The sequence below is a fragment of the Mycena indigotica genome (genome assembly GCF_014461135.1).
Source record: "Mycena indigotica strain 171206Taipei chromosome Unknown Mind.scaff0012, whole genome shotgun sequence".
Taxonomy (NCBI): Eukaryota; Fungi; Basidiomycota; class Agaricomycetes; order Agaricales; family Mycenaceae; genus Mycena; species Mycena indigotica.
This window is the reverse complement of record NW_023503011.1, coordinates 2,572,939-2,590,522: the sequence shown is the minus strand read 5'-3', so window position 1 is coordinate 2,590,522 and position 17,584 is coordinate 2,572,939. Positions and strand designations below refer to the sequence as shown.

At 51.4% G+C, this 17,584-nt stretch overlaps 3 protein-coding genes across 3 annotated transcripts; 1 reads left to right on the top strand and 2 right to left on the bottom strand.

The window, feature by feature from the left end:
* Positions 1–6,769: 6,769 nt before the first annotated feature.
* On the bottom strand, positions 6,770–7,687 carry MIND_01249400 (ATP synthase subunit f, mitochondrial; the record flags this gene model as incomplete). Its single annotated transcript, XM_037368979.1, has 3 exons — positions 6,770–6,999; positions 7,375–7,564; positions 7,616–7,687. The coding sequence occupies 3 exons, from the start codon at positions 7,685–7,687 to the stop codon at positions 6,770–6,772; spliced, it is 492 nt and encodes a 163-aa protein (XP_037214947.1).
* A 6,787-nt stretch (positions 7,688–14,474) lies between these two features.
* On the bottom strand, positions 14,475–14,921 carry MIND_01249300 (uncharacterized protein; the record flags this gene model as incomplete). Its single annotated transcript, XM_037368978.1, has 2 exons — positions 14,475–14,858; positions 14,910–14,921. The coding sequence occupies 2 exons, from the start codon at positions 14,919–14,921 to the stop codon at positions 14,475–14,477; spliced, it is 396 nt and encodes a 131-aa protein (XP_037214946.1).
* A 244-nt stretch (positions 14,922–15,165) lies between these two features.
* MIND_01249200 (uncharacterized protein) lies at positions 15,166–16,041 on the top strand (the record flags this gene model as incomplete). The annotated part of the gene is made up of 6 exons (XM_037368977.1): positions 15,166–15,396; positions 15,450–15,557; positions 15,611–15,745; positions 15,808–15,898; positions 15,948–15,971; positions 16,025–16,041. Exons 1-6 carry the CDS (start codon positions 15,316–15,318, stop codon positions 16,039–16,041), a joined length of 456 nt encoding a protein of 151 aa, XP_037214945.1. The 5' UTR covers positions 15,166–15,315.
* Positions 16,042–17,584: the final 1,543 nt, after the last annotated feature.

Below are 17,584 nucleotides of genomic sequence, written 5' to 3'. Positions count from 1 at the left end.
CCAATCAAGATAGGAATCTAGATCACAACCGTGTTTATTGTATGACTTTTGTACGCGTAATTAGCGATGGCCAAGTCCGGTTCGGTCCGGTTCTTGGCCATTTTTAGCCGAACGCCGGACCGCCGGTTCGGTTCAAAATCGGATTTGGCCGAACGTGAAGGCCGAACGGCGGTTCGAACCGGCCCCGAACCGGCACTTTTTAGCCCAAAATGGCCGAACCTGGCCGAACCGAGGGCCAGGTTCGGTTCGGAAACGGCATTCGCCGAACCTGAACGCTGAACGCGCGTTCAGTCCGGTCCGGTTCGGGTTCGAACCGAAATCCCGAACCGGACCTGGCCATCGCTACGCGTAATGAGTACACTGCAATGGTGGCGTGTGACCAGACAACCAAACGCCGTTCGATTCTATTGCCTCGTTGGTGGTGGAGTCAGCGCCGAGTCAGACTGCTGAGTGACTCACTATCATCATCAGTGTCACAGTGACTCACTTAGTGCTGGCCAAATATAATTATATTATCTTTTTAGCATAATATAATATAATCATATCATATTGAGCTCCTCAACCTCATAATATATTTGTAGTATAATATAATCATATTCAGATGTCAGAATATGATTATATTATGAATATATTCAACTATTATCTAATTATCATATGAGCGAATGTAATCAAGGTAATTAACGCCATGTGCCAAGCCAGACTTGAGCCATTCCTTGGTAATAATGCTAATTGCGGCTGTTTCAGTAGTCATAGATGAACGCACATCAGTCATTGTGTGCTTGAGACTGGAGAATAAGCGTTCAACAGAGACACTGACCCCTGGAATGGCTAATATATCTCGCGCAACATGTGAGAGGATGCGCAATGTGCCACTATTTTCCTGTACGGTCAAGCATGTCAGTATTTTGTTTGTATTTCACAGACTTCTGACCTTCCACCATCCCAGAGGGTCACCGTAGTCTCGAGCAACCGGCGAGAGATTGCCTAAGTAAAGGTCTACCTCTTCCCTTCCGTCGTCTCTTGCTGTCACCGGATTTGATACACCCCCCCCAATATCCATGGCAGCAGCAAACACACTTTGCTTCTCTGGTGCAGGTGCGGTCGGCGTTGCGGTGGTAGTCGCATCGCCTGGTGTTTGTCGCAGGCGCGCAGAATAAAGGCGGACAATGTTATATAATAGCTGACGCGCGCGCACGGGGATGTATGTGTCCCATTGGTTGGACTCAAAATACGCGACCCGAATAGCAGGGTGCAGGACTGCCTAAGGTCAGTAATGACAATATAGAAGGCCAATCACTCACCAGCTCCGAGCAAGGGGTAATCGCTCAGTAGAGCCTTTGCGATGTACTTGGTCGCCATGTCAGCACCGGCACGAAGAGAATTGGCCAATATTGGCTCAACATCGCTGCCATCCGCAAACTCCTTGAGCTTTACCTCCATCAGCTTATAATATGGAAGCACTCCGCAAATAGTCGGAATGTCCTTGCGCGAAAAGTCCAATGTTACGTCTTTGAGAACTTCCAGAGCCTTGCACAGCTTCTCAACGAATGACCACTCCTCGACAGACATTTCCCACTTTTTCTGTCGAGCTCTTGCTGTACGCTTAGCCGCCCCCGAGAGGTCATCCGCAATATGACTGACGATGTCATCAAAAGCCTGGACAATCTTTAGAACAACCGGGCGAGAAATGGAAACCCTACATCTGCCAATTGATGTGCTCTTCGAAGCTCGGCAAGCCGTGTATTCCACCGAACAGGCATACTCTTGACAAAGGTCAAGTGACGATACTGCTTTGGGGCCTTCTTGCGGATAGTTTTTGCAGCCTTGAAGCGACGAATGGGTGAGCGAAGCACATAGACGGCCACTGCGTGGACCTGAAATGATGTCAGCAAATATATGGTTCCGAAGGAGCACACCCTTTACCTTGTCGCATACGGTGAATACTTTTTTCGCTTTCTTTTTCCTGCTTATCGTTGAGTCCTTCTTTCTCCGTTTTGGGTCTGGAGCATCCTCATCAGCTACTTCGGCCTCAACCCAATCGTCAATTTCATCATCGTCCTCATCAACCCACAAGCAAGCATCGGCAGAAGCTTCCTCATCAGAATCCCCCGATTCACTTCCGTCTACTGAGCCCATATTCTCATCTGACTCCGACCCACTCTCGCCATTATCACCGCTCCCTTTCTTTCTACCCTCTTTGAAGAATTCCTTCAACTCGTTTGTGTGGGCAACAACATCGGGGTCGGTGTCAGGATTATATACCAACGGAAATCGGCGTGTCTGCTCATATAAATCGACTTCTTGAATCGTCGGAGTGAGGCCTAGAGTGCCCGTGATCTTCCTGCGCAGTTGTCAGAAACTAGAGGAGCAAATTGACGAGAATCGTACTGAGCGACAAGGTTGGTAACATGCGCCCCACAACCGATTTGCATGTTCCGTGCGGATGCAGTTTCGGTATTGACCTCGGCACATTTGCGAGACAGTGTCGTATTCAGCGGCCCATTACTTGAAGCATTATCGGCTGTACTCGCCACTAAAATGAGTTCAGGAAGCAGTCAGTTAATGATAAGCGAAACACACTTAGACGATCTGCGATCTTATTCTTCTTCAATGTCTTGAAGACCAATTTGCCGGTCGACTTTCCCGTATGGTCGCCATCGAGAGGGATCAGGTCAAGCACATATTCATGGAGCTTGAATTCATGGTCGATGTACGAGATGACAACGCCACAAAATGCGTGAGCCATGCCTTTCGTTGTCACAATGTCGCTCGCAATGCTGAACTTCGAATCGTTATCCTGAAAGCACTTAGCCCATATGGATACACTGAGACTCAATCCATACCTGAATCATTCGAGCTAATTTCGCCTTGAGGACCTTGTATAGGACAGCAATGTCTCGTCGAACAGTTTGGTGTGGAATACGAGCCTCGACATGTCTTGGTGTCAGATAGTCCAGAAGGCGTAACGTGCCGCCGCTCTCTGCGAAACTGAACGGGTGATCATCTTGGACAACCGCTTCTACCAAGAATTGTCGATAACCACGTTTGGTAATGGATTTTGCTGGATTTTCGATGCCACGCCGAACAAAATCCTCCATGAACTCCTCCCGACGCTCCTGTGGTGTCGGACCATTGTCTCCAGCCAGCGGAGGGAGTCCCTTGCGAGCACGCTCCTCCCCCTCTTGGAATTTCTCGAATGATTGTGATTCGGGTCGATTCGCGCAGTCCTCCGCATGGGAAATGAAGTTGCTCGAGCCCTTGATCTTCAATTTCTCCTTGGCGAAGTCGTCAACGCCTTCGCTTCGTGGTGTTGTTCGAAAAATTCTTGAAAGCGCGTTAGTACTAGTATTGACCGACGAGAAGAGCATCCGCACTTGTTGCAGTTGCGGCATGTAAGTTTCCAAAGGAGGCCATTCGCATTGGCCATTCGTGCCTTGGTGCTCTTCCATTTCACCGCCTTCGAGTACTGAGTGAGAGCCCATCGAAGCTTGTCTGGGATAACTCGCGTTTTGGGCACCGTCTCGGCGTCTGAGGATTCAGAGCTACTCTCGGATGTGTTAGATGGCGGCTCGCTCTATTTCTGTGTTAGTAGACAAAAAAGAGACATAAGTAGGCATACATCCGACGGAATTTCAATCGGTTCCTCATTCGACGGCCGTTCCGGTATATTTGCGTGTATCGGGGACTTTTCGGTAGGCTATTGTCCATTTCATGAACAAGGGGAACGTTAAATAGAAAACAACGCACCTTGGTCCTCGGCTTCTTCGTTGTCTTGTTCTTGGCCTTTGTCGCAGCCGCAGCCTTGGCCCGTTTTTGAAGCTCAGCAGTGCTAAGCTGTGCCTTCGGTTTCGAGGTCTGGAACAAGTTTTGAGCACATATATTGTCATTGCTGGCATCTATGCACGCACCGTCACGGTTTTGACCGACTCATTGTTACTCCCAGCTGCAGAGGAATGCTTGGTTGTGTGAGGACTTGGTTTTGCGGCGGCTCTGAAGTCTTGTCAGTGTGGTGTTACTTCGAAGTCCAAAGAAATGAATACATACGCTTCAGATATGAGGGCAATGAGCTGCTTCACACGCAGCTCGATAAGTGGCTTCTCATCGAGCTTGACTTCTTTGGCATAATGCTTCGCCCACTGGTGTGCAAGAATAGTTCCGTGCCGGCCACGGGTGATGAGACCATGGAGGGCTGATTGTGCTTCCCCTGGCTTCTTGTTGAATGCGCGTTCCCATCCTTGGTTGAAAGCGTGGTAGGCTCCTTCCTCGTGGGTGGGATAGGTCAGATTGCCAGCATTGTCGGTAGCCGGTGCCAGATGTTTCCCCAGCGGAGCATCTCGACGGCCGGAGTGGGTATGCTCGCCAAGGTTTGCAATGGATGTCTCAAGCTCCGAGAGGCTGGCCTCGAGAGATTCTGCCATGTCGAGATGGATGGGTGTTGCGCTGGCAGATGTGATGGCACACGTGATTTTCGGCAGAAGCCACCAATCACACTCCATCCTTCAACCCGAAATTTTCTCGGCCGACAACTGCACTTGTGAAATATTCAAACTCAGTATAATTGAATATGTACGACTCATAATATATTATAGTCATAACATATCATATTATATTCAAACATAATCATAATCAGGAAACCGACCAAAGGCATAATATAATCATAATATTCTGAATATATTCAATATTTAATCAGCCATAATATAATTCTGGCCAGCACTAGACTCACTTGAGCACTATATAAGGGCTACCGTTGGTGGAGTGGCACTCTCCTTATACCTTCCCTCAGAGTAAGATGTCCTCCCTAACAGCCCAGCCTACTGCAGATACCAATGACTCGGATTCGAAGTGAGCCTTATTCTAGCTGCAGTGTACGACTCATCAGGCGCTAAATTTAAACAGTACTATTGCGAACGCAGGACAAGCATTGGTCCCTATGGAGGTTCCGACCATGGGCGCTTTGAATGCTCCACTGGCAACCGTGACGGTCCCACTATCCACCCAACTGTTGCCCTTGCGTGGTAAGCTGTACATGGGCAGCCTACCGATCGACTTCGGGAGGGACCTGGAGATGTTACTTGGAAAGAAAGTCCTCACCACCCCAATGCCGGGCTGTGGATTGGAGACGCTCGAGGGGGCCGATCTACGAATTGTACAGATCAAACAGTCGCGAGGCATTATGAGGATACCACCACTGGCACAGCCTGCCAGTACTAGTGAGGACATGCCTCCCAATGATGTCCCCTCTCCCCAGAGTCAGCCGACCATAGCAGGATTGGTGGTGGAGGCGCATCACCGTCTTTACGATACGAAGATATGGAAGAATCCAGAGAGTAAGATGAAGGATCCAGAGAGTAATGAACGTGAAGAGATACACGTTCTGGATTACCTTGGTGAAATCAATGCACTACGGTTTTATACGCTGGAACCCTCTGACAATTACAATCTATGGACACTCACACTTGGCCCTGAAATACCTGATGAGGGCTCCTTCGATTCGGGTGATGAGGACTCCTTCGATTCGGGTGACGATGACGAGTGGTGAAATACATTGGCAATGAATAGGAGATGATATGTTTGTAAATGTAGGCGGCGACGATGGGTGACTGGGTAGTAAGACCAAAATCCCTGTTGTCGCGTCTCTGATATCAATCAATGCGCATACTGTATCCTTCAACATCGTGTTATGCACCGTTCTGCTTGGGCCATCATATCTCTACTCAAAACAGCTCCGGGAACACCCTTCTCCCCTCCTCCTTTCTTCTCTCGTCCAAGAGTGCACCGGCCCACCACCTGTCGGCGGGCGTGGCCGTGGCCGTGACCGCGACGATGTCGACCAGCTCGAGGTCAAGCTCAACGGGGAGGTGGCCGCATGTGCTGTGTGGGCTTGGACTGGAATATGATGAGTGTCATTGAGGGAAAAGCCAAAGCAGTAGAGGTTTACTGTAGAATAAGATGGGCTCTACGCCTTCTGACTTGTTTTGCTCCGGGAGTACCCTCGGCAGGGGGTGTCGGCGGTGGATATCTGTCTCGTTTGTGGCGGCAGCGGAAATCTCGTTTTTCTGGGCAGGCCGGGTGTGTACGGCGGCAACGGACGGGGCGACGACGGCACGGATGATAGTGTTGGAGTGGGCAGAGTCACAGTAGAGGGGAGGAGCGAGACGGAGGTGTCTGGATTGGGCGAAGGCGTTGGAGGTGGGAGCGAGCGTGGGATGGCCGATGCTAGCGCAGTGAGAGTGGGAGGGGAAAGAAGCGTCCAGACCTGGCGTGGCGAGTGCGATGTGTGGAATCGGTTGGATGAGGATAGGGTGGAGGCCGCGTGGCGGGCTGGATGCCAAGCAGGGTGGACTGGTTGTTGTTGATGGCAAAAATGATGGTGTCGGTGTCGTAGGTCTGGAGTGTAGACCGCCCGTCCCCACTGTCACTGCGCGTCGACCCCGAATTCCGGCCGCCGACATGTCGCCGAACAAGCTCAAATCGGCGAACCTTCCGCCGAGAGGCGGCGACAGCCACGAGCGCGCCGATTCAAGGCCGATGCCTCGCCGACCACGCTGCGTCTCCGATCCTTCGCCATTGCTGCACCGCAGCTGTGGACCTCGTCCCACATCCCGATCGCGAGAACGAGTTCTCGCGCGACTCGACGTCGTACAAGGCCTGACAAGAGTGCAGCAAACACCGTGACTCTGTCGATCGGACGACGACAGGAGTTGGGCAGTTTAAAGAATAGAGGCAATCGCCGGGTTCTAGCTGCTGCCTACTGCGGCTGTCCCTCGGCCTAACCCGACGCGGCAGGGGCATGAGTACCATCCTCTGCAAGTTCCTTCACCCATGCGCCGCCACGCTCGTCACTGGCACTCCGTACGGTTGGTGATGGCGGCAGAGCCAGGAGTACCTCGCGAGATGTCCGTTGGCACATGCGTTGCTGACCGCAGACGGTATCGATCGAGGAGGAGGGTGGGACAGGGTTGAGGGTGAGCGAGAGGAGTGGATGGGACTGGACATCGACTGGATAGATGACACTTGAATGTAGAGCGCCCGTTTGTGTGCGCGCAGGGCGGAAGGGGTCGAGGCAGCTTCAACGACAGGGTGCAGGGGAGACAGCGCAGGCATTCTTTCCACTGAACCAGCGTTTATTGATCCCCGCGTTCGCCGGCGCCGGCGCGCAGCCCTTCAGGACCTTGGATTAAAACGACACGCGGCGGCACAACGTCTAGTGCGCGTTGTTCTTGTGCTCTAGCGAGAATAAGCGGGGGAAGCAGGAAAGAACGGCACACGCACTGAGATGGACTGGGGAGAGGGAGAAGAGTGGTTGAAAAGAGGGTGGAGGAAGGAGAGAGTAGGTCAGCATCACCGTCGTTGAGGAGGGACCATAGCACGCACGTTGGTAGTCCAATGTATACCCCACCAGCCACAGCCCGCCAATGAGCGCCAGTACCGGCTTCGCGCTGGCGTTCTTCCCACTGAACAAGCGCCCCTTGACTCCCGCCACCGCAGGCGCCGGCGCGCGGCCCTTCGGGAGCTTGGAGTAGAACGACACAAGGGGACCGAGCGGGCCAGCGGAGTCCCCCGACTGGTGACGTGTCAGTCGACAGAGCGGAGGGGGAGTGGGTAGGGGACGCACAACGAGCTTGGGGGTGGCGATTTTGGGCGGGACAAGGCCGCCGAGGGAGCGGCGGATGAGGGAGGCGTGCATGGGGGTGCGGTGATGACCGGAGGAGGAAAGTGATGGAAGAAACACGTGGTGATCGATCTTTTTTTTCTTCTCACGTCATCCTTTCGATTCTTGCTTCGATTCTTCCTCAGCCTGGCACAGGTGGTGGCCCGGTCCGTGACCGTCCAGACGGGGAGACTTGTGCAGTACAGCAGCGAAGCGTCGGTCGAGCGCCTTCAGCGAACAAGCCCGCGGTATCTGACATTGGACCGACTGCCAGTGCATGCATGGAATGGTGGGCCGCTGGTCGAAACTATTCGGAGAACTACTAGCTGAGTTCCAGTTCAAGCTTTGTTACTTGACTTACAAGGAAGGGCTTTGCTGATGATATCCGAGGAGAAAGTCTGCCGGACGCTTGCCCCCCTCTGCACTGCTCCACATCCAGCCAGCCAGCCAACACGTTCAAGGTCCGAGATCATGGAGCCCTGGTCGCAGCCTAACTTTGACAGCACCTATTCAAAAGATATGCCGATTGATACACCTTTCTGTCTCTCTGGACGCGCCTCCTGCGCGTGCGATGATGCCGCTTCGTATCTTCTCACTCATCGATCCGACCGGGTCTCCGTGCCGACACAGCCTTGCGCTCTTTGCTTCCCCATCCCATCGATCGTCCCCTGCGCACTAGCAAGATCTTCACTAGCAATGTCTTCTACCACCAGCGACCCCAAGCAAGTGCAAGTGCACGACCCGGGCGAGCCGGGCGCCGGCGGAGGTCGTCGTCCGGCGTTCGTTCTTGTACGTCGAACCTCGATAACACGGATGCGGGCTGATTTCCCTGACGCACGCCCAGCAGCGGCCTCAAGAGCTCATTCTTCGCGAAAAGCAAGAACACCGTCGTCCAGGGCGGGACGTTCATCGTCGTTTTCAACAAGCACATGCTGAAGTATATGGTATGTGCTTGGTAATTCAGCAGTAGCCACACCTACATATCTCAGGTGACTGCATGGCAAAGGATGGTATCCGATTCGAGTACTTCCAAGGCTACCTTTTTTCAAAGAAATTATTCAAGCCCAGATTTCCACCAAGCAGGCTACTTCCCCGTGCGGGTCTCAGGAGAACCATTGAATGGGCTTGTACCCAACCATCGTGGTCTTTTGAAGATATAAAAAATGGCTTACATGCACAGATATCTCGATTCCGACAGAATATATCTCATGACACATTTGTATTCTCCCATCATGCATGGGTTGATGATGGACATCCTGTTCATCAGTGCCCCACATATCATCGGGAGGAACTCTATATTGCTCCCGATTTTAGACACACAGAAATGATCACAGAGGATATCCCTGCCATGAATGAACGGTGTGTTGTATGTCGTCAAGTAGTTAATTTGCCCCAGCATGCTCCACGTATGTTATCTTCTTTGACTAGGCAATGTTGAAACAATCTCCTTAGGTGATAGCTTACCTCCTATCACTGAAATTTCGATTACAACCCCTTATCTTGATGATTATTTCATATCTCATGAGAATGGCTGGACAGATGACCTGGCACATCAATATCCTTTTGGCAGGATCCCTCAAGAGGAAGAGGAGGAGGCTTGGGAGAACTATGTTTATGTGGTCAAAACACACCGGGGTCTAGAGAGTAAGGAATCTCATGCAGCATGGAGAGCAAGATGTTCAGATCCACAAAAGGTTTTTCCAAAGATTCGTTGGATAGCATAGTATATGAGAAGTCTTTGTTGATGTGGTCCTGTTAACTTGAACTTGAGCTGATAAGTAATACACAAATTTGTAAGGGTCCACCTGCTAGGGTGCCAACTGTATACTGGTTGTATGCACCTGCTGACCTAGAGCACAAAAAGCCTGAGCAGTGTCACAGGCTCTGTCCCAAGGTGATTGTTGTGAGGGTCATGACAGATTGGTGATTATGCAGGTGAAAGAGGCTGCGGGCAATAGTCAGGATGGGTCAGAGCATCCCAGGGGCGCCAGTCAGACACACCTCTGACGTGCTCACATGGTACATATTGAGACGCTGCCCTTGAATGGGGGCATTGTCACACTTTGGGTTGTGCCCAATGCATGACCACATGCCTACTCTCTTTGTTTACCACTCCTTGAAAGGCAACACAAGGCGGTCTTGTTTGCACCTCTTTGAGCACCCAAATATCCTCCTTTGTGTGAATAGTGGGTAGAGTGGATATATATATATATTATATGATGGTGATTAAAATACCATATTGAGGTAATGATACTCTGAAAGGCCTTCCTGGTGGTACTCACATCATGGATACAGATCAAGTGGTTATAGAGATAGAAGCTTATTAGTTGGACATCGGCTAGTGATTAGACAGTTCCAATACTGCTATAGAGCTGCCACTATACATTACTTGATAAAAGTTGTCTGTGTAGTCAAAATAGAGAACTGTCATTTTGTGACAATTTGTGACATTCTTTAATGATTATGGAAATTTCCTTTTTTTTTTGGAAATTTATCATATATATTGCTCTATATTATAACCATATGACATAGTCACTAAAACTACCAACTCAACATCTATCAACAAAGTTCCTTTTTGGGATGCTGTGTCACCCATCACATGGTGTGACTCTGGGAGACTTAGTCTGAATAGCCTACATTGTATTATTTACCTTTATTGACCCCCTACATTTTGGACTTGGTACAAATTTTGCCTTATAGTTCGACTTTATTCACCCCCTCTCCCTAACAATTATTCACCTCAGTGCATATTCTGAAAATACTGAGCCTTGTCAATGGCACCCCGGCGGGTTGCCACTGATAACTCAGAGTGTTTTGTGGGCTAAACAGGTGGTGTATTATGGTATGCTAACTGATACTAGTGATCTCAGACAAGGCCGCCGACAAACACCAATCCATTCACGTCATGTCTTCTCCAACCACCAATCGATACACCCCCCACCCGCAAATCCCCCCTAGCCCTGGTTTTCATTGGTGCGGACATCATCAACAGGCCAGCCAATCCCTCTGCTCCCCTCATAAGCTGGCATGGCCATTCCAGCGCTGCTCAGCGTGCCAAAAGCACCCCTGCCAAGCTCCGGGCCTTATCCGGCAACCGGGCCGTCGGGCTATCTACACCTGCTCATTCGGTTGGCCCACTTGCGCCCCGTTTGAGGATTCGGCATGAATTAGCCGGTCACCGGGCTGTCCATCCGTTCCCAATTCACCCGCCCACCCGCTCCTCACTCCCGCCGTTGACCGACGTGTCCAGCATGTTCGTCGTCACCCATTGTTACCACTGCTCTCGCGCTTAATGTGACCTTCACCGCCATCGTCACACCAAGCACCACTTTATCCCTTCATGCCATCGAGTTTGTGGGCGCGCCCCTGCGCTGCAGACCTCATCCAATACCATATGCTCGACCTACAAACATGTTTCATCGCTTGTCTGGTCCTCTCGGCATACCCCGCTCCCACGACCCAGGCCGAATGGGTCCAACTCGAATCCAAATTCAAAGAGGCCATTTACAATGGCACACAGACAATTGGGCACCAATATATATACGTCAATGACCTGAAACTCAGCTACATCTACGCTTTGGAGGTAGTCCTCGACAATGGGCGCATCGCCTTCAAGACAGGGTACACAACCCGGTACAAAAAGCGGTTGGGGGAGTGGGAGGCGGTGCCGTTCGCGCCGCTGGGAAGCTATATGGGCGGTCGACGCGCTGAAGCGGTTCGGTACACCATCAGGCTTTGCCGCTGGGTCCGGCGCTGATCTGGGGTTCAGAAAAGATCGTGTATCAGTGGTTTCATCCGGCATGGCTGCGCCGGGTGCCGTGTCAAAGGTGCTGCAAAAAACATCAAGAACTCTTTGGGTTTGCTGATTGTGGGGGGCTGAGTTGGTGTATTGAGGGGGTAGAGCTCATGTTGGAGGGCATAGATGCCCCAGTCTGCCGCGTTTATGTATGAATGAATGTAATCAAGCGCTTTTCACGCGATTTTGGGCGCTCTCGGGAGAAATCACCCTCCCTTGGAAAAACTTGAAGTTTTTATTTCACCACATTTGGCCCAAAAAACTTGTTGTTTTCCTGTTCAAGTATCTAAAGTTTTCCGGCTCGGAAAACATATTACAATACTCGACATTCTCCAGGTCAAAAAACGCATCTAAATCTGAGATGTTTTTTTTTCATTAATCAGGTCAAAAAACGAGTCAAAACACTTGAGCTTTTTGAGCAGAAAAACTCATTCCAATACTTCCCTTTTAGAATACATTTTCCCTCGTTCTTGTCAGGGGAACCTCTCTTTCTGCCCCTCGGAGACGCCTCCGATTCCGGTCCGATTCCAGTTCCGACTCCGGTCTGGCCCTCCATCTCGCCCGCACAATCACCGATCCGTCAATGCCCTCCCAACGGTCGCCCTGGGACCTGGCCTGCGACGCCGCCCAAGCCTTCTGTGCCCGACAGCGGCAGCTACGGACAAGCAGTATATAGTCAGCTCCCTAGCAGGCGGACCCTTAGAGTTTCTTCTCTTTGGATCCTCCCCTGCTAGGTCAGCTTCATTTGTATTTGCTGACCAATGTTCACGCTTTGGATCCTCTCCTGCTAGACCTTGATCTTAGGCCTCCGGGGTTGCCCTTACAGTTCTCAGAACTTGTAGAAAAGCCTCATGTTTTAGATGACTTTGTAGCTAAAGAACATTTGTAGTAATACTTGCCATTTGTAGCGCCAAAATACCTATTTGTAAATTTTACTTTGTCCAATAAATTTTTCTCCCCTGAAAACTTTGCCTTTTTGCTCCAGTTTGTATGATGAAAACATGGGTTAAAAAACTTTGCCTCTTCCCACTAACGTTTCCGCCCTCAACATCTTTGAAACGCAGCTGTGAATAGTACAGTACGATGTGACTATGAATATGTAAGTCAAGTATTTCAAGCATGGTCACAGGCTACAGGAGAGAAGTGAAAGGATGTGTAATCAAAGCAAGAAGATCTGGCATACTTCCCCTCCTCCAATACAAGTTTCAACATGTTATATCTCCTGCCATGAATAGTTTGGTTCCGTTGGTTTCTGTCAGATCTAGTAAAGAAGCCTGCAAGGTAATGATGCACTGACCATAATCTCTTCACCAAAGAACATGACTGCAGAATCTTTAGGAGAATATGGCTCAACTGGGGTTTCCTCTGCTGGCTTTTGGTCAAGTTTATGATATTTTAGTATTTGACCTGTAGCCAACACCTTTTGACTCATTTGCAGTGACATATTATCTACCACTTTGTTCAAGTGGGATTTTGTGCTCTCTGGACCCTCAGTCAGTTGGATATAGAGAAAGTGCTCTGAAATGATTTACCAGAAATGAGAGGACAAAGCTTGGAAATATTGATGGATATTGTTCAAGAGGTCATATATCGGAGTGGAATCTTCAGGGTAAGAAAGAGACAATGCCAAGTTGGTGTCAATCTTGAAATGACAAAACTCCTTGAGCTAGCCTTGTCTCAGCAAGAAGACAGAGCAAGCACATAAGTATTACAACCAACCAACCTTGCTAAGCGCCACATCAAGCAGGAACTTGGTGTCACTGGCAGCTAAGACAGATAATCCCATCTCTTGAAGTGCGGAGAGAATGGTATGCCGGACACATTCCACATCCAGCCCGGGCTTAGAGTCGGAGGATGGAGCCGTGGCCGCTGGCACACAATGGTCAATTTGAAACGGCGCCACTGGAATATGCCCTGGGGACAGGGCTTGAGCAGCACATCCTTCTTTGGCGGATGCGGAACAAGTATCGGCTGGGTGCGCCACAGCGAGGGAAATGCTGGGAGCAGCAGGCTTAGACCACATTGAGCTGGTACTGTACGCAGGGAGATGTTGGGATTCAAACGCCGCTGTCGATCGCGAATGGCTTAAAAACCCACGAGATGACTCCACTGTGGCCAACATAAACACCGTCTTAGGTGGCCACACAACAGAAACCTAGAATATTCCAATGACTGTCAACCCAGTCATTATACATGACTGCGACGCACCTATAGAGCCCACACACACAGTACACTTCGTGGCGCCACTCATCTCCAAAGCTCTCAGGACATCGTCTTGTGTTGTTTGTCTTGAAGGCACACTAGGACTGTCAGTGGCCAAATGAAATGGCATAAGAAGAAAATCCTATATGAACGACTTGCACGACGTCAAATGCAGAAGAGTTCACTGGCAAGGTTGTCCCCATCAGTCAAGAAGTCCGAGGATGTGCCAGTGTGAACTAACACAGCATTCAGGACTCCAGTGATGGGATGAAATATGTGAAAGCTGACGAGGAGTCATGGTGGTGAGTTACCAGTGCGCAGATTTACACGGGCCGGACTCACCGTAAGAGTACACCCACAATCAGCACTACTTGCCATTGGCGCCAGGTGCACTGGCACCGTCTTTCGATCGCAGGGAGCCTTCGATCCTCCTGTGAGCATGTACGAGACGGTAAGGACCGTAAGGTGTCCGCTCATGGCGGTTCAGGACAAGCTGGGAGTTTGTGGGGCATCAACGGGAATCGACAGTTTATTGTTCTTTCTCCGGGGCAAACAACGGAGTGAGATTTAAAATCACACGCGTACACACAACAAATTTGGTCGACACCCCTTCCGTTGTCACATCCACCGCTGCCAATCACTGTCGAGCCGGGTATCCAGCCCATTTCGCGTGGCTCTGTTCTCCACCTAGGGGACCACACCGGGGAAGTGATATAGTGCCGCATGCCATGCAGTGTCGTCGACCAGTCACAGTGCCGGCGGGCAGAGAATCGGTGTGTGTAATTCATTCGGCGTTTGCGATGGGAGAGGGTGCGGCAGCAAGGGTTAAAGTTGGTATCGAAGCACTCTGCTTGTGCTACCGCCGGCGGAAAGAGGAGCCAGCGGCGGGCGGGCCAGTCGCAAGACTACTGTAAGTGGAACGGCCCGTGGTGGAATCGGAAGCGGGGGGTCAATGTGAGCGGATTCAGCGGAAGGGATGCACTTGGCAGCAGGACGCCATCTCCGTGCGCGGAAGGGGTGAGTTCGCGTATGCCAGAGAGGACAAGCTCGCACGAGCCTCGGCGCGTTGTTGTTTGGGTGAGGGAGATAGAGTGTTGGAGCCGATGGGGGTATGTGAGAGGTGGGGATAATGTCAGCTTGCCGGAGACAAAGCATGGAGGGTCTGTGAATCGTTGTTTGCGGAGAGCTGGCGTTGGCAGCAAAGAGTATCTTTGCGCTGTTTGCGTATGATTACGGTGCAGGCAGGACGAGTACACGCACCATATGGTCCATATCCGGGTGTTAGAGCTTCACAGCAGTTTGCAGTCGGTCGTCATGCATTTCCTCTGCCAACCTGCACCCACGGGATCCCCCCACATCGTGTTCCGAGGAGCGTTGGCTGTGTCCTCTCGGGTTTGAGTCGTCGACGTGGCCAGCGGAATTGAGCGGAAGAGACATGCGATGATGCCGTTACGCGTGACAGCACAGCACACTGACGAAACGTGATCCTCGCCGGCAATCACGCGTCCTTCTTTCCTCCGCTCTTCCATCTTCTTCGCGTCACCTTCTTCCTCACCTGTACAACTCGAGCTGCTGCTTCTTCGGCTACAGAGTCTTGACGACCTCCCGCCGGCTACACCTTGCTCGAGTTTCCATCGCCTACTCCGACTACATTCCACGCCAAGCAATGGAAAACACCCCGCCAGGCCCCGCGCGCTTGCCGACGCGTCCACAAGACGAACTCCCGCTCGAGCATCGTTTGAGCGAGGTGCGTTTCTTGCTGAGTGACTCCTGTGTACTTCTTGACGGCCCCCCTTTCAGTTTCAGACGCCGGACGCTCGGCGAGTCGACACGGGCGAGACGCGAATCAGCAAGCGAGCCCTCGGGGAGTTGCGGAACGATGTGCGGCGCGGCGAGGATATGCGCGAGGTGCGTTTTGCTTTTGACTGCCGAACGAGACAGATGCTGACGCGGACTTGCAGAACGACGGACAGTCCAAACTTGAAAAGCCTGGTAAGGACAACCGAATGCGGGGGGAAGGACTCGGAGCTGTGACAGTGGCCAGCTTGCGGGAGCGGCTTCAGGACTCGCTGGAAGACAACGCTGGATTGAAATCGGTGCGTTGTTACGTTCCCTGCGAGATGCGGCCCGGGTGCTGAGACCATGACGATATCGCCAGCGAACTTTCTGCTGCGCTGGAAGGGATACATGTCATGTACAACCGGCTGGCCCAAACAACCAGCACGCTTCGCGGGGAAAACAAGTTGTTGGTGTGTTGGACTAGCTGCACCGTTAAACTCTTCCGCTTATGCTGACCAGGCGGCGCACGAAGACCAAAGGATCGTAAGTGCTTCCAATATTTGGCTGACCATTGTAATGACTGAGGATTCTTCTAGCCAGCTGTCGGCCGTGAGCGCCAGCTCTACCTCGATTTCATGGCCGCTCTTCCTCCACCACCGTCCACGCGCCCCGATCTGCGCCTTCTTGACCCAGTTCTCGACAAAGTGCGCGCATGGGTCCGCATGTCAACGGTGCAGACTGAGGCAAGTTACCACACCAGTCCCGCCTCCTTCTGGCACTAACCTCGTTCTCAGCGCTCGCGGGAGTTCATGCTGCTGGCCGGGCGCCCCGTGTGGTGCTCTGCGGACAAGAGACGCATGTACTAGTATTCTCCCCGCAGGTGTATCTCTCTAAACAACAGCATGGCGCTAGGGCACCGCCGCAGTGGCAAGTGAATCAGTGCCGCGTCACGCTGGGTCAAGCCCAAGGGCATCAATCCCACTTAAGCGAACCTGATCGTGATGCGAGTCCCACTCCCACTGATTTTGTTATCCCTCCCACACAGATGTCTCCAAGATGACTCCCTCAGCCCAATCAGGATAGGAATCTAGATCCCAACCGTGTTTATTGTATGACTTTTGTACGCGTAATGAGTACACTGCAATGGTGGCGTGTGACCAGACAACCAAACGCCGTTCGATTCTATTGCCTCGTTGGTGGTGGAGTCAGCCCCGAGTCAGACTGCTGAGTGACTCACTATCATCATCAGTGTCACAGTGACTCACTTGAGCACTATATAAGGGCCGCCGTTGGTGGAGTGGCACTCTCCTTATACCTTCCCTCAGGATCAGATGTCCTCCCTAATAGCCCAGCCTACTGCAGATACCAATGACTCGGATTCGAAGTGAGCCTTATTCCAGCTGCAGTGTACGACTCATCAGGTGCTAAATTTAAACAGTAATATTGCGAACGCAGGACAAGCATTGGTCCCTATAGAGTTTCCGACCATGGGCGCTTTGAATGCTCCACTGGCAACCGTGACGGTTCCACTATCCACCCAACTGTTGCCCTTGCGTGGTAAGCTGTACATGGGCAGCCTACCGATCGACTTCGGGAGGGACCTGGAGATGTTACTTGGAAAGAAAGTCCTCACCACCCCAATGCCGGGCTGTGGATTGGAGATGCTCGAGGGGGCCGATCTACGAATTGTACAGATCAAACAGTCGCGAGGTATTATGAGGATACCACCACTGGCACAGCCTGCCAGTACTAGTGAGGACATGCCTCCCAATGATGTCCCCTCTCCCCAGAGTCAGCCGACCATAGCAGGATTGGTGGTGGAGGCGCATCACCGTCTTTACGATACGAAGATATGGAAGAATCCAGAGAGTAAGATGAAGGATCCAGAGAGTAATGAACGTGAAGAGATACACGTTCTGGATTACCTTGGTGAAATCAATGCACTACGGTTTTATACGCTGGAACCCTCTGACAATTACAATCTATGGACACTCACACTTGGCCCTGAAATACCTGATGAGGGCTCCTTCGATTCGGGTGATGAGGACTCCTTCGATTCGGGTGACGATGACGAGTGGTGAAATACATTGGCAATGAATAGGAGATGATATGTCTGTAAATGTAGGCGGCGACGATGGGTGACTAGGTAGTAAGAC